This window comes from Thermobia domestica, chromosome 10 (assembly GCF_964235325.1).
Source record: "Thermobia domestica chromosome 10, izTheDome1.hap1.1, whole genome shotgun sequence".
In the NCBI taxonomy this organism is placed as follows: domain Eukaryota; kingdom Metazoa; phylum Arthropoda; class Insecta; order Zygentoma; family Lepismatidae; genus Thermobia; species Thermobia domestica.
The window spans coordinates 135,798,131-135,814,285 of NC_137463.1; the positions used below are offsets into that span (position 1 = coordinate 135,798,131).

Below are 16,155 nucleotides of genomic sequence, written 5' to 3' on the forward strand. Positions count from 1 at the left end.
GTTACCCTGTTGAAATGGGTGTCCTCATAAGGTTTCCAACGAGGTATAGCTGATATGCTTGTGACAATTAGGGGCATCACCAGACTTGCCAATGTTAGCGTATACCACAATCTATCGAAAAAATACAGGATGATTCACGTAGGCTCGGTGTTCAGAATTTTTCCCTCCATTCCTATTGAATCTAAAACCTTCATTTTTTGATATCATTGTTTCCAGTGTCTGGCGTAAGTCTGAGATTTTTTTTGCTTGCGTACGGTATATATCAGCGTTGCCACAGTCTGACAAAATCTGAAGAATTGTATTTTTGAAAAAAAAAAATGTTTTTCGTCTTCTTCTTCTTTTACTAGTTTGGTCCGAGAGACACGAAAGTTACTTTGCTGAAATGTCTGTTCTATAAGGTTTCCAACGAGGTATGGTTTGTTTATGTGTGACATTTAGGGGCGTCGCCAAGCCTGCCAACGTAAGGGTAGACGAAAATTTCTCGGGAAAATAGGGACAGGATGATTCACCTAGATTCTATCTTCCGATTTTTTTTTACCTAGCTATTGTACCTTTGCCCTTCATTTTTTGGTATAATTATTATCAATGTCTGGCCTACAGGTCAGAATATTTTTTCTAGCGTACGACTAGAAACAGTGTTGCCAGACTCTCACAAATTTCGAAAAAAATATTTTTTCACTTTTTCTCTTTCTTTCTTCTTCTTCTTCTTCTACGGGTTGGGTACGGTAGCCTCAAAGGTTATCTTACTAGAATCTTTGTTTCATAAGCTTTCCAACAAGGTATAATCCATACCCATGGAAGAATTAGGAGGGGTGCTAGGGCCGCCAAAGTAAAGGTCTACGATTTTCTTGAAATCCCTGCCCGTCCTGAAAAGGCTAGGGACGCTCATGTACATACTTAGAATTGTCACTCGCTTGTTGTCCAGCAAGTTATCGGCGATTGCAGTAAATAAAATGTAGAGTAATTTTGTTTCATATGATAAAATATAGGCTTCATATACGCATAAAGTAAATATATTCACTGCTATTTGTTAAAATCAGACATTTCAGCATATGCATTTATCTTGTTCATCAACACTATATTGAGAATATTTCACAGGACTCAGCAGTTTCAATACGAAGCCATTAAAACTGCCTTAACAACCACCCTAATAACGGTTTGTTTGTAACCAATATGGCTGCGCCCAGTAAAATTCACAGCAGACGACTTCAGCAGCGTATTGAGTTAAACAAAAAACAAACTACCATATCTATTTTAAAGAACTTTCTTAGCTGTATTTCTAACGCTGTTTAGAGTTGAATTTATGTGCATGTATACATAGAAGTTTTGTTGTTGTTTAATTTAACAAGAAAGAATGAGCATATAAGCAAAAGTAGACGGAAAGTACTCTATTATTATTATTATTATTATTATTATTATTATTATTATTATTATTATTATTATTCAACAAATATTTACATGAGGAAAACACGCAATATCTATTAATGGAATATTCCCATTTAGCTAAACCACAAATACTTTCAAGTGCAATTCATACTTTCTTCTGTCTGTGATTGGCAGGGGATGAGGGGGAATTTCCTCCTCAGTTTTTTCATTTCCTGCATATTTGAAAATGGAGAGAGAGAATAAGAAAGTTAGCTGTCAAATTTCTTGGATAAGCATTAATTATTTGCATCCCTCACTTTAAAATAAGTAAAATACTGCATTTACTTAATGCATAACGTGATAATAACTTCACTAGAAACGTTAATGCTCAGAAGGAACTTCTCTGAATCATCGTAAGATATTTAATATTGTAGAGTGGCATATTTAAGGGGGAGGCTTCCGGGCTTAAGCACTCACCGAAACTTTATCGCAACTTTTTATTGTTTTATACCTATTACAGAATTTTCACATTTCCAGGAATAAAGTTAGCAAAGCCCCTTAAGAAACAAGCAAAGCCCCTTAAGAAACAAGCAAAGCCCCCCGAAATAAAATCCTAAATATTCCACTGATTCTATGATATTGAAAATTCATCTAAAGTTACACACATATAATTGTTTTATCCTGTACGGTAACGTTTGTAAATTTATACATATGTTTAATGTATCAGACTTATATTCTATATGCTATTATGAACCAGGCCCCATGCAGGAAAAAAACGGCTACTCTGAATAACTCCTGAGAGTACATACCTGAATTAAACAAGTTATCATTAACAAAAATACATAATTCTACATAGAAACTTCTTACTCTGTGTTAAGGAAATCATTTTATAACATATTAGCATAGAAAGATGCCTTCAACGTTAAAACCAAACTTTCAGAGGCGAGCCTTCGCACCTTCCCAACAATGCACGCAATCCCAAGCGAAAATAGCTTCGCTCCCTGAGCAGCATAGCCCGTAAACCTGTCTAGCGAGCTCGTGAGGCTCAGACGGAAAGGACTCCGAGTGTTTCCAACCTACTATTTTGTTACAAAAAAAAAAAAAAATTGTTGAAGTAGTGACTTTATTTTATAAGAAACCAAAGATAAAGAAAATATACGATACAAAACAGGGTAGGCCCGGCCTCAGAGCCTCATAGTACTTTTCGCCACCACTGACAACAAGCAGCAAAATTCAAGTTACCAATCTCAAGTTAATTAAACCCTACTTCGAAGAAGTTGTACCTTTTGCGTAGAAGACACTAATAGCATTAAATATTTAACATATGAATAGAACATTAACGAGTTCCCCAAAGAAGTTTAACATCAAGCAATTTTATTCAACTTATCATGCCAATGAGTATCACTAAGTTTGAAGAACAAAGTAGAGCCTAGGTTGCTGCATAAACAAAAAATATGCTAACAAACGTAAGTAGCTTCTATTGTTATTATTATTATTATTATTATTATTATTATTATTATTATTATTATTATTATTATTATTATTATTATTATTATTATTATTATTATTATTAATTTTAAGTTTTGTTGTGGAAATATTTCTTCCACATTTCTCGATCTTCAGGTTTCTCTTTTAACTTCCAATATTTTCCTTTATTGTTCAAATCGTCGATCAGTTGTGTTCTTCTTCTTCCTAGTCCTCGCTTTCCTTCCATCTTTCCTTCTATGGTAGGATGAAGAAGGCAATTTCTTCGCAAGAAGTGTCCAATCCAATTGGCCTTCCTACAAAGGATGCTGGACAGATGCGTCCTCTTTTTCTCTTATCAGTTTTAAAACATCTTCGATTGTTACTTTCTCTGCCCATTTTATCTTCTCCATCTTCTTCCATCACCATATTTCGAAGCTCTCTAAATATTTCTTTTGTAACTTCCGTAATGTCCAAGTAGATTTCATTTATTTATTTTTTTTCAATCCTTTAAAAACTTCTTTTCCAATATTACCATTTGTAGGAAATGCATGTTTTCATTTAATTACATATTCCATTTTTGTTTAATATAATACATATTCTGCCAAGACCAGTTTAAAAAACTAACTTCATTAAGTAAATGGTATAATTGCAAATCTTAACATTATAAAGCAAAATCATTGTTAAACATTTGTTTTCGTGTATTGAAAAGACATGCTTTGTGATTTAGCGTCTAACTCGATCGATAGTTAGCAACTTCTTTTCGTATTATCGAGGTACTACTTTGCACGTGTTTCTATCGCCTCACTCGTTGGAACGGTGAAACTACTCTTGAGTGCTCAACAAATCAAATCTGGTGAAATCTACTGTAAAACAACCAATCAGATCTAAGTAGATGACCTGGCTCATCACATATTTTTTATATCAATATTTTCACTGGTGGTAAAAGTGTAAGTAGTAGAATTTGACATTTTAGACATTTTGAAGAACCTTATTCGTTATTACATGGATTATGATTTATCTACTAATATTAAGTAATTTAAGATAATAAGTATTTGAGAATGTCAGTTTCTCCCCAGGTTAATTAATTAAAGATTTGCAACAAACTTCGATAAACCTTATATAGGTAAATCAATTAGATTCTACTTCTAGTCACTGGTGGCTCCATAATTTTAGAAACAAGGAGGGCACTTTCCATTCTGTGCCCTCAGTTACCTTGCGCCTTCATTTCCTCCATCTGTGCTTATTTTTTTCTGTCGATGTTGTATAACTTCGGATTTATGAAGATTACTTCAATTGCGCATACAGTCGTGTAAAGTTTAAAAAATTGAATAATCCTTCAAGGCTTATTCTTGGCGGTGGGGAAATGCAATGTTTCAAAATTTATCCCATCTAAAGTAGAGCATCTCAAGGACTTTTGTCATTACACTTTCATTGGAATGTGTGTATCTTAAGAAGAAAAAAATAATATTTTTTCCATGGACCTTTTCTCCCTGTTTAGCCGCAAGGCTAGTGGTACAGCGTTCACACCCAGTGCCGTAACAAAACTTTTTGGGTCCCCGGTGCAAGGGGATATTTGGGGGCCCCGCAAAAGAATGTATTTTTCGATATAATAGTAAAATGGGCAAACACGATATTATGTCTACACACACACACACATACAGAGAAATACTTTCCTCCAAAGTAAGCTTAAATGGAATAACATGAGATAGAAAGGCTACATTTACATACTACAGCATTTCACGTTTTACGATAATTTTATAGAGTTTTAAAACGCATAGTATCGTATGCATCTAAAAAAGCATAGTATCGTATCGTGTCTTTTCAATATTAGTCAAAATGAGAAAGGTATTAATCACAAAAATTTTAAGAGAAAACAAAAAATATAAGAAATGATGTTATTCGTTGTAAGCCATAGTCATACACTTTTTATTTGCAGAAAAAAATATCATGATTAAGAAATAAAAAAGGAGATATCGGGGATGTTGCACAACTGCTGAAGCAATTTCAAAATAAACTTATTGCAATGGATTCAATACCATAAAATATAGCAAAAATTTAATGTCGTTTCACAAAACTTTTTTTCCCTTGCTTTAGCATCAGCAAAATCTGAAACAATCTTGTCTATGTTTAGTAATGAAGTTTGTTTTCATTCTACGTTTAATATATCAACTTACCTTTGTTGTGAGGTACTACTTCTCAAGTAGTTCTTTATAAGCTTTGATTTCGAGAACGAGCGTTCATCAGAAGCCACATTTGCTGATATTGTTAGAAAAATTACACACGCGGTAAGCACATCAACAAAAGACGTAGATTACCCATTTTCCACTAAGAATAAATCTGGTTCCCGAATTGTTCGAAGGTTACTATTTCAGCCCTATTATAATCTCTGAATACTAGTATTTGCCGTGGGAAATCTAAGCTTACATCACTACTGTACTTGGTAGCAAAGTCATACCCAGATTTCTGAACGTCTTCCTCGGATGCAGACAACAATGTTGCTGGAGTGAGAAAAGAAAAGCTATTGAGCACTTCAGTCATTCCGTGGATACGGTTACTAAGTTGTGACACAATACAATCCAGAATAGGATAAAATACTCAAAATGTATCTTCCGATATATCTATTGTGCTGCCAAAATGTCTTGAGCCCTGGCAAAAATGCGAACTAAAGCTCCTCACACACCCACGCGTTGAGCCAATAAGGGTTCAGCTGTTGCTAAGCGAGAGAAAGCGAGTGGAATACCTTCAGCCGATAGCAGCGCTTGCAACGGAAGACAATATATTATTCGGCGTAAGCTCTAAACTCCGATAAACAAAATATTTGTATCCTTCCGCTTGTCACAAATACGATTGGCTAGTGATGTATCACTCCCACTCCCCACGGGGAGGAGCTAATTATACACGTGCATTTTGACAATACTGTCCCGTGTTGTCCAGATACTTACAGCAGCAGCAGAAAAGAAAGAAAAAAACTCGAAAGATTAAAAAAAAAAGTATTTGAATTTCTCTCGTAAATAATTGTTGCTTAGTGAGTAAAGGTTTGCCTTGTTGGTGTTTCACCACAACACTCGCGGAACCGAGATTCATGCCAGTCATCTTTCAGACTTTAAAAGCAGAACACGCGTCCACAGTTGAGTTGGCGCCAGAATTACTGCGCATGCTTAGTGTTTATTTCTATTGTTTCATTAGCCACACTCGATTGCAGTATTATTAGATAATCCGTATTGTATTTTTGTCATTTATAATAATATAAATCAGTTTTATATGAAGCTTCATAGTAAAAGTAGTAATGCAATCACATGAACTATTTTGCGGAGGAGTACAAGCGTCGGTAGGACAACAGCAAATCAGCGAGATTTAGTTTCACGTGGCTTTGTTTATCGCAGTTTAGAGCTTACACCGAATAATGTGTAGGGATCAAGTCAATGTGGTATATTTATAGTTTACTATCCGTAGCCAGTTCATCAAAATATTTCTTTTCAAACATTTTGCGTTTCTCTTGAAATGTTTCTGAAATACTCAGTTTCGAGCACAGGTCTTTTGTGGATTTTACAAGCTCGTCATATTCCCCGAAGATCTTTCATTTGCTGAAGTGATTTCGTCAGATTTTTCTCTGCTATTTGCAGATCAATATCAGAAAACTGCAAACTTTTGGAAGTTACATACATGGACATTAGGATCTTTTCTTAAATGAGTAGGATCAACACAAATTCAAATGTCTCTATCTTCTTTAACACCTCAGCTACCCTCAACTCATCTGGTTTCTTACTTATCTGACAAATCGCAGTAAGAAACTTTTAAACATCAGCAATTCTCTCTTTCATGCTGCTAACAGCAGTATGTTTTGTTTCCCATATATATATATATATATATATATATATATATATATATATATATATATATATATATATATATATATATATATATATATATATAGTTTCCTTCTTTAATTTCGGAGCCATTTCATCACCAACAAGAGCTAAAAGTGACTATCTAGGAGCACTATAACTAAAAAGAAGAAAAAAAGGAAAATACCTCGAAGAACATCAAAAATTTGGAAACGCATGTGGAGACTTTTGCAGTATCAGCAATAAGAAGATTCAGATTATGCGCACAACAATGAACGTACGGAGCATTTGAAGTAGTATTACTAATTCTTGCTTGTAAACCACTATAAACTCCACTCATCACTGATGCTCCATCTTATCCCTGCCCTCTGCACCGTTGTATGACGATTTGGTTGCTGAGAAAGATGTTTATAGGTTCTTGGCACCATGCTTATCTAGTGCATAAAATCCCACGAAACTTTAATTCTTAATGTTGCTTCTTCATAGTTCACAACAACGTAGCGAAGAATGACACTAACCTGATCAGTTTTTATGTCCAATGTTGTATCCACGATTATTGAATACAAATGAGATTTTCGAAAATCTTCAAAAATAACTTCATGATTACTTCTTCCACATAAGAAATAACAGAATATAAGTATTCAGTACCGAATAATAAATGGGTTTAGCGGGGCCCCCTGGGATTGGGAACTCAAAGAACGAAAAAAAAAAAACTTACGAAATTTACACTAGAATTTCACCACAATGATTATTTCTCATACATAAGAAATGGCCCTATAGGTTTCGGGGCTCCACCCAAAAATGTTACTAAAATTGCTGGCAATTTGAAAATTGACAATGATTTTTCCCATACATAAGAAGTCAATAACGATATAAGTATTCAGTACTGAGTAATAAACGGTTTCAGCGAGACCTGTAGGCTTGGGGGGGGGGACAGAAAAAAATATTAATAACACTCCTGGCAATTTTAAAATTGACAATGATTTTCTCTTGCACATAAGAAATTAATAATAAAATCAGTGGGCTACTGAGTAATTAACGGATTCGACGGGGCCTCCTAGGCTTGGGGCCACGGTGCGTTGCACCGCTTGCACCGCCCATTGTTACGGCACTGTTCACACCTGGTGCATAAAGTCCCTGATTTGATCCCAGATCGCTCCAAGTGAGCTTTGTGGTAGATAATCACTGTGTGCATGCGTTTTCTTGGGGTTCTGTTTCCTCTCGCTCTCTTCATTTACCTACACTACATAACCATGGGACGTAAACTTAAATAAAAAAGATTTCTATTCTCCTCGTGCGAAGAACGTGCATTTCACCTTATGTCTATCTATCTATCTATCTATCTATCTATCTATCTATCTATCTGTATATATATAGATGTTGTTTGCTCGTATGTATGTTCGTCCGTTGTATAAACCCACAATGCTGGCTTTGTTTGCATACTTGTTCTAAGTAACTGTATCGGAGAGACTGAAGTCTGGAAGAGATCATATGAGAGGAGAGGAGGTTCAAAGGAAAAGATGTGGCTTAAAACAGGGGTAAACGTGAGGAGGAATGCCGGGGACATTGTTCTCACACTTCCAGAAAATATTTGTGGCGTCCTCTCACTTTCTGAAAGAATAATAATGGGCAAAGGTAGACAAGGGGAACGGCGTGACGTCATGGGTCCCCCTACCTTTTCAGATCCACTTTTACCTCTGGTTTAAAATGTATGCAAAGATAGAATATCTGAAGAGCTCCTCATGTTATGAACTTGGTGTGTACTCGGTATAATCGAAAACGGCCAATATTAGTGTCGAATCCAGTTTTCGGAGTCGTGCAGATGAATAGTGATACTTTTGATGCTGTTTCAGCTCCCATCGGGGTGGATGGAGTTGAAAGAGGTGAAAAATAAAATGTCCAGAATGACCGAGATTAGTGAGAAATATATAATTTTCTGGGTCACTAAGCTGATTGGTGATAATTTCGATGATATTTAAGCCTACGTATAGTCAAGAATTTGAATTTCAACAGGGACAACGCCGATTGCGTTACTCGTCGTTATTTATTCTACCTAGATCTTTGGTTTCAAATATTTTGCATAAGCATTAGTTTTCTCGTGCAAAGCCAATCACTTTTGGTAATATGCAGAGTGTTTCTAAATAATACCGACAATATTTGGGAAATTATTCCTGATACCAGGACCGGATCTACCGGGGAACAACTAGGGTCATTTGCCGCGTGGCGCAGCTGGTTGAGAGCATATAGGGGGCGTCATTTCGAGGCAAGATTAACGCTGGCAAGTTTGGAAGGCCGTATGAACGGTGATAGGATGGTTGGTGCAATGAAGAAAGTGGGAGGAAATCTGAGCTGAAAAATGTTTATAACCACTTCCTCTAATTCAGAAGTCAAATCAGTTGCCAAAAACTTATTGAAATCAATCAAAGATCTGAAATTTGTAATTAATTTAGTATTTTGGGACTCAGTTTTGTATTAAATAAATGCAGTTAACAAAGAAATACAGAACAAGTAGTGTTTCAGAAAAAAATATTCCTTGGGGGCACACTTAGTATTTGGAGGGGCACATATTATTTTCCCACGTTACTGTTTTATTTATTACTATATTATAGACGTATTATTTTGATCTCTCCGGGAGGCAGTGCCCCCCTAGAAACAAGTCTGGAAGAAACACTGAGAATAAGGACTTGACTTCGCAAAGGTCTCTTGATTTGTCATCTGATCTTTTGAATACCATCTCCAGGTTCAGAATTATGGATTTGACAGATGGTTGTCGGAAGCGAAGGTTACTGTTAATTTGATAAATGTGAAAATCAGTTCAGAGAAAAGCGTATCTAGAAGAAGAAGAGAATGTCAGGAGAGGATGAAGCAAGACTTTTTACTGAAGAGGATCGCATTAGACAATCTTTCTTCAGAATTCTTGACCTCTTACGGGAAGAACTCTTTAGTAGAATGGACAAGCTCAAAGAAGTAAGCAAGGACTTCAGCTTCCTCAGAGGAAGCTCATTGTGCGAAATGTCTTCGGAGGACCTGAGAAAAAATCATGCGCGGATCTCGCTTTAAATACCAAGACAATTTGAATGCTGTAGAGTTATGAGTAGAAATTGAGACTTTTAATGACCAGGCTGTTGTATTCTTGCCGGACCTCAAGAAGTCCACCCCAAGGAACATACTTGACATGATTATCGAAAATGGCCTTTAAAGTGTCCGTCCAAACGTTTCAGTGGCTCTTAGAATTTTTCTTATCCTTCCATGCAATGTGACAACTTGTGAAAAGAGTTTCAGTTAACTAAAAGTCATTAAAACATACTTACGTTCATCGATGGGACGGGAAAGGCTCTCAGACTTGGTAACATTAGTTATAGAGAACAAAGTTGCTCAATCAACATCTTATTTAAAAAATATTGAGGACTTTGCATAAAAGAAAGGCAAAAAAATATTTTTCTGAGTGCATGTTACAAAACGAGAAGGTAATTACAGTGGAGTCTCGTTAATTCGAACTTGGATAATTCGAAATATTGGATAATTCGAACAGAAGTCCATTCCCCTTGAAAACTGTATTGAAAACAATAGTAAAAACTCGTGGATAAATCGAAATTTTGAACCTATGTTTTGGATAATTCGAAGTAAATACAGTTGAAAATTTTTAATGTTGGACAGATGTAAACAGAGAAATACAGTTTTAACGTGTTTTCAGTTATCCAGATGCAGCCATAGGGAAGAGTAATACAAAAGATAAATAGAAAATCTATGTAATGATAAAGATGAAGGTGAGTTGCGGAAGAAGTAAAGATAGAGAGCATGTGCCAATCTCATCTTGTTTCAGAATTGGTTGAAAATTTAAGATGAATTATTGATAAAGTCAACCAAACGTTATTTACGCAATACATGAAATTCAAGATTTATTGACCGTACAAAATCAATCAAATTTAAGCAAATGAGGTTTACGATTTCTTAAAAGTGAGACAGAATATTCAAATTGTTACAGGTGTTTAATGGTTTGGGCTATTCAATGTATGTTGTAGTGTTGTACGTAAATATATTTTCCATTGTACACGTAGTTTGAATTATGTGGAGTCAATGTCGTTTGTTAGTTTGCGGTATTCGATCACGCAAATAATAAGCTGCTTTAAAGGTAAAGTCTACACCATATGAATATGTTTCTGATGCACAGTACTTTGGTTTGTTTGTTGTTATATATGTGAAAACGAATGTTGTTGGATAATTAGAATTTTGGATAATTCGAAGTTTTTTCGTGTCCTCTTGGACTTCGAATTAAAAAGAGTCCACTGTATATAGAATACCGTTATTAATAGATAATATAAATACAAGTACTTGTTCTCTATATTTATTGTTATATAAATAAATGTGAAACGTATGTAACTATCTACCAGAAACTTAAGCATATTACTAGAAGAATTATTTATACATAGGTGGAAGGCCCACGCATAGAGGGAAGCCAATATACACATGCAAGCAAAAGGCAATATAGACACGCGAAAAGCCAATATATACATGAGAAATGCCAATATCGCACGAGAAAAGCCAATATCACTTGAGAAAAGTCAATATAGCCTACATAATCATCTACATACAGGTGGAAGGCCCACGCATAAACTGGAGCCAAACATACAACTGAAAAGCGAATATTCATACCAGGGGCGTCATTTAGGGGGGGCAGGGAGGGGCATTTGCCCTCCTGAGTTTGAGATTTCTATAGATTTTATCAATTAAATAGTAGTAAATCAGTGAAATACGCGAAGTCAATGAAGAAGAATTTCCTGAGCCAACACAAGAAGAGGAAGCTACAGGTTATCAAGTTAAGGGCACGTATTTATAGAAAAATCTTTCTAAATATAAAGGTAACAAAGGAAGTTCTGTCGCTTTTTCACCCACCAACTTCGAACATCGATATATCACCTAAGACGTGCCTAGAAGATCAAAAATAATCACAATCAGAATCGACGGCCTTCTGCCAATATTCTGGAAGGCCACGGATTCCATCGCGGTAGAAGTTGGTGAGCCATGAAGTGAAGAAGAAATCAAGTGCATTTTGCACCTCTACACGGAATTTGAACTGGCATCCTCTAAGGTAATTTTTAAAGAAATGGAACAGGTGATAATTAGGCGGTTCAATGTCCGAGGAGTATGATGGATGCAATAGTGTTTCCTTATCAAGGAATAGAATTGTGTCCCGGGTCATCCTAGCCATGTGGGGTTTAGCATTGTCCTGTAACAAGAGGACCCCTTTGCTGGCTCCAGAGTTTTGAGTTTTTCTTGAATATGGCTCAAGTGCTGACAGTACACAGTTGCATTGATGTTCTGCTCTGACCAGCCGGTAGCAGTTCTCGATGCACGATGTCGCGAGCAGTCCACCAAACACACAGCAGGACTTTCTGCTGCATTACTGGCTTCAGCTGTTTTGAAACCGGTGCATGGAATTTTAACCAATGATGACGACACCGTGGATCTTCGTACAGGACCCACTTCTCATCATATATCAACATCCTGTTCAGAAATGGCTCCTTCCTTAGACTAGACAGCAAAGAAACACAGGTGTCTGCTCACATAGCCTTCTGACTCGGAGTCAAATCATGTGGGACACATAGACCCAACTTGTAGTGCTTTCCAAGTTGATGGAGGTGCTGCCGAATGGTTTCTCCACTCACATTGAATGTTAGCTCCAGTTCCTCACATGTCTGTCCACTGTTCGCCTCAATTGCTACCTGAAGATCTTCATTTTGTACATGTATTGGTCTTTCGGCACGTGGTGCGTCCTTTGTGAATGTTTAAACCACCCTTGCACGGTCTGCGTAATCATGACACCCTTACGAAAGGCCTGAGATTTCTTCTGCCCCGCTGCAGTGGCATTTGAACTAAGTTTGAACTTGTAAAGCATACACGCCCTTATGACGCCCTGTGGACATTCCATATTCACTCTGTCCTTACACAAATTCACCTTGTAACTGAACTGTCACAACTAGGTAGAATGTTAGATATACCCATAGCAACAACTGACCTTCGCCTTATCTCCATTCTCATTCAACTCACGGTGTGAGGGCCAATGGAACACAGACCTCCAAAAAAAGCGACAGAACTTTCTTGGTTACCTTTATATATATGTCAGGACATAATATGTTTCGTGTATAGAATATTTTTTCCCATATAGATTGATAGCGTCTATTTTAAACTTTAAGTTTTAATATCTCGAGTTCCGGAGGTCGGAATGTCAAAACTCCTTCAGATTCGTGTTCCTCGTGATCTAGTTTACAAAATATGTAAAATCAGGTGGGGTCCAGTTTGCTTCCATGGTCACTTTATGTTCGAATATCTCGGGTTCCAAAATTCGAAATGTCAATATTCCTTCAGATTCGTGTTCCTCGTGGTCTAGTTAACAAAATACTATATATAAAAATCAGGTGGAGTCCAGTTTGCTTCCCTGCAGTCTACTTTTCAAACGAAACTGAGTTTTCCAGAGTGTACATTTTGCTTCAAACTGAGTTCTGCCCCGGCTAACAAACGTAAATTTGCTTCTATAAGAGTCTTTAAAGTGACACTTGACATTGTCGTTCAGCATTCTTGTAGCTTATAAATTCATGAATAATTCAAGTATGCTTGTCACAACATCTACAAACGAATATTCATTCGTATAGAAGCTCCAATTCATTACATTAAAAACATATGAACTACACAAAGAAAACCATTGTGCATTAGAGCAGATCTCTTATTAGCAAATGGCCCTGCACACAGGCACTTCTCAGATAGCCCACAGCCTGAGCCTGAGCGCAAGTCCAAATTTAACTCAATCGCGATTGAGATTGTCAAAGGTGTAGCAGTTTACGTTGAATATACCAACACTTTATCAACTAAGTCGTCTCAGATTTTTCTCCAATCCCAAAAAGCGGGTGGTTTTTCGTGACTAAGGTATGTTTAAGCGGGGGATAAATATAGAACCTGAAAATCGGGTGGTACCCGCTGAAATCGGGTAATATGGCAACACTAAGCTAAATAGAAAATAAGGTTTATCCCTATTTAAGGTCCCTACAGATGCAACTCATGAAATTCAATTTAAAATTTCATCCACTTAAATAACTCTTTCCCCTTGTTTTGTAAAAATAGTACTGTCACTCTTTCTTTTGTTAACAAAAAAGCACCACCTCCCTTTCTTTAAAAAAAAAGAAAGAAAAGAAAATAGAAAGAAAATATAGATCGCAATACACAATTTTATTGTTGATTTGTTGCCACTCCGGTAACTGTGAATGTTGTGGCTTTGCATGTGCTAACTGGTTACTTATCGCAAGTCCCAGGCACCTGCAATAGTTTATACGTGAAGGAAACACCGATCATGTTTTATTCTGTACCTTTTTAGTTCCCAATAACGATAGCCGTGAGTCTTTGTGAGAAATTGCAACTTAATTTCTTATTCTACCAATCGTAAAAGTATTCTCAACAAGAATTTCCCTACACCTTAAGACATTTTAAGAAAAAATATCTTCTTTCCCCTCTGCAAATTTTGAGCATTTTTTCCTACGCCGAGGGAAATTTCCCTCCATCTGGCAACTATGAGCCGAAGTGGGGAAAGATTCATTGCTGTTTTCTTGTCGTTACTTGATATTAGTGCTGTCGAATTTGATATTAGTGCTGAAAACCGATAACCAAATGCGGTTTTCAAAACCGAAACCGCAAGTGTAGTTTTCGAAACCGAAACCGCAAAAGCGGTTTCAAATCCGAAACCGTAAAAGCGGTTTTCAAAACCGACATTTAGGTTTTATGAAATTTCACTTTCTTTCAAAAACCGATTTCGACAGCACTACTTTGAACCTACCTCATCATCAGAAGTTATATCATATCTGAGAATTCTGTTGGGAGCATGTCTACAAATTATGTCATGTAGGGAACCCTATGCGGACACATTTCACATTACTAAAATGTGCATTTTTGGATGACATATGTGTGATTTCCTTACCGCTGATATAGATCGCCACTACACATCTTCTCGTGTTCTAAATAACGTTGTTGTACTATAGATTTTCCAAGCTTTTGAGAGCTCTAGCTGTGAAACTAAGCACTTTTCCTCATAGATTAATATGAACTTTTTTTTTCTTTATCTTGGTGTGAGGACTCATTTCCCAAACATTATCGGTGTTGTTTTGAAACATTCTGTGGATATGAGAAATTGTATATAATAGAACATTAAATTCTTCAAAATACGTTATGCCTTAGAAACAAATCTTGTGCACCTTTCCTACATCGCTATACATTTTTATATCGAAGCCACGAAGAACTTTCTTTCTGTGCAAGAGATATACGAACAACATATTGCCCTGCTAAATATTACAGATTCACACTGCTATGCAAGTTTTGCCACAAACAAATTTACCATTGTTACGAAAATATTAATAATTCTATAGTAATCATATAATACGTCAAGTAGGTGCTGATCTTATAAACCGCTTATCATAGATCATAGATCATACATTTGAATTTATCTTCTAACTTAAAAATTGCCTACATAAAATACTGTATTTGAGTTTACTGTTGTTAACAGTATTTTGTTAGAAGCCAGTCAGTGTGAATTAGTTACTTTTAACCAAACTAGTTTGACTTCTCTCAATAGTGATATATTATTATTATTATTATTATTATTATTATTATTATTATTATTATTATTATTATTATTATTATTATTATTATTATTATTATTATTATTATTATAGACGGTATTGTGATAGTATAGAATACTAGAAGTACCATACCTGAGGGACATCGGTAGCTTGAAGTCCCCCCGGAATATCTGTAGAGGAACAACGACAGTCTGGGGATTGACAATTCGCCGAAGAACAAGCCTGTCCATGGACAGTAACAAACAAAACAGCAGCAAGAGGAAATACAACTGTTAACACTTGCATCTTGACCAAAACGACTGAATCATAGAAATATGGATCACATCTTTCTATATCTTATCAGAAATCGAATGTTTCTGATAACTGCAACTGTTCAACGTCGCAGAGATTTATCAAGTTATTTTGTCCACTTAGTAACATTTCACAAACGTAATCTCTTATTGTTTTCCTTCAATACTGTATTGATTTATCAATCTTGATGAGATAAACCAAGGATGGAATTCACAGCTTCAAGTCTTATTACTGAAGTTGAAGAAGTGGTGTCCTTACGCTTTATAAATCTAACACTAACCCTCTTTTAAGTAAGATACGAATCTATCATGTATTTTTTCGTTATGCCCTAGTTGTTCATAGAATAATCTAGCATGCCTTTTGATATCGTAAGTTTTACATTATATAGTTTCTTCTATAATTTCCTATTTTTTCTTCTATAATTTTCTTCTTATTGGCTATATTGGAAGAAATGTAGCAATATCTGAAAGCCTCATCTTTGGTCAACACAACGGACCATAGAAAGTTCTAATAGAATAATTATGGAAGCTGCAGTACCTGCACAACTGTTGATTTTTGCTTCTGAG

General features: G+C 35.9%; 1 protein-coding gene across 1 annotated transcript in view; it reads right to left on the bottom strand.

Annotated features, from left to right (window-relative positions):
* The window catches only part of LOC145662726 (chitin deacetylase 8-like), a 142,147-nt gene extending 126,524 nt beyond the window's left edge, over positions 1-15,623 (bottom strand). The window contains exon 1 of the mRNA XM_081728590.1: positions 15,431-15,623. Within this exon, the coding sequence (XP_081584716.1) occupies positions 15,431-15,583 (153 nt within the window). The 5' untranslated portion in view covers positions 15,584-15,623. The remainder of the gene's footprint in view (positions 1-15,430) is intronic.
* Between the last annotated feature and the right edge of the window lie 532 nt (positions 15,624-16,155).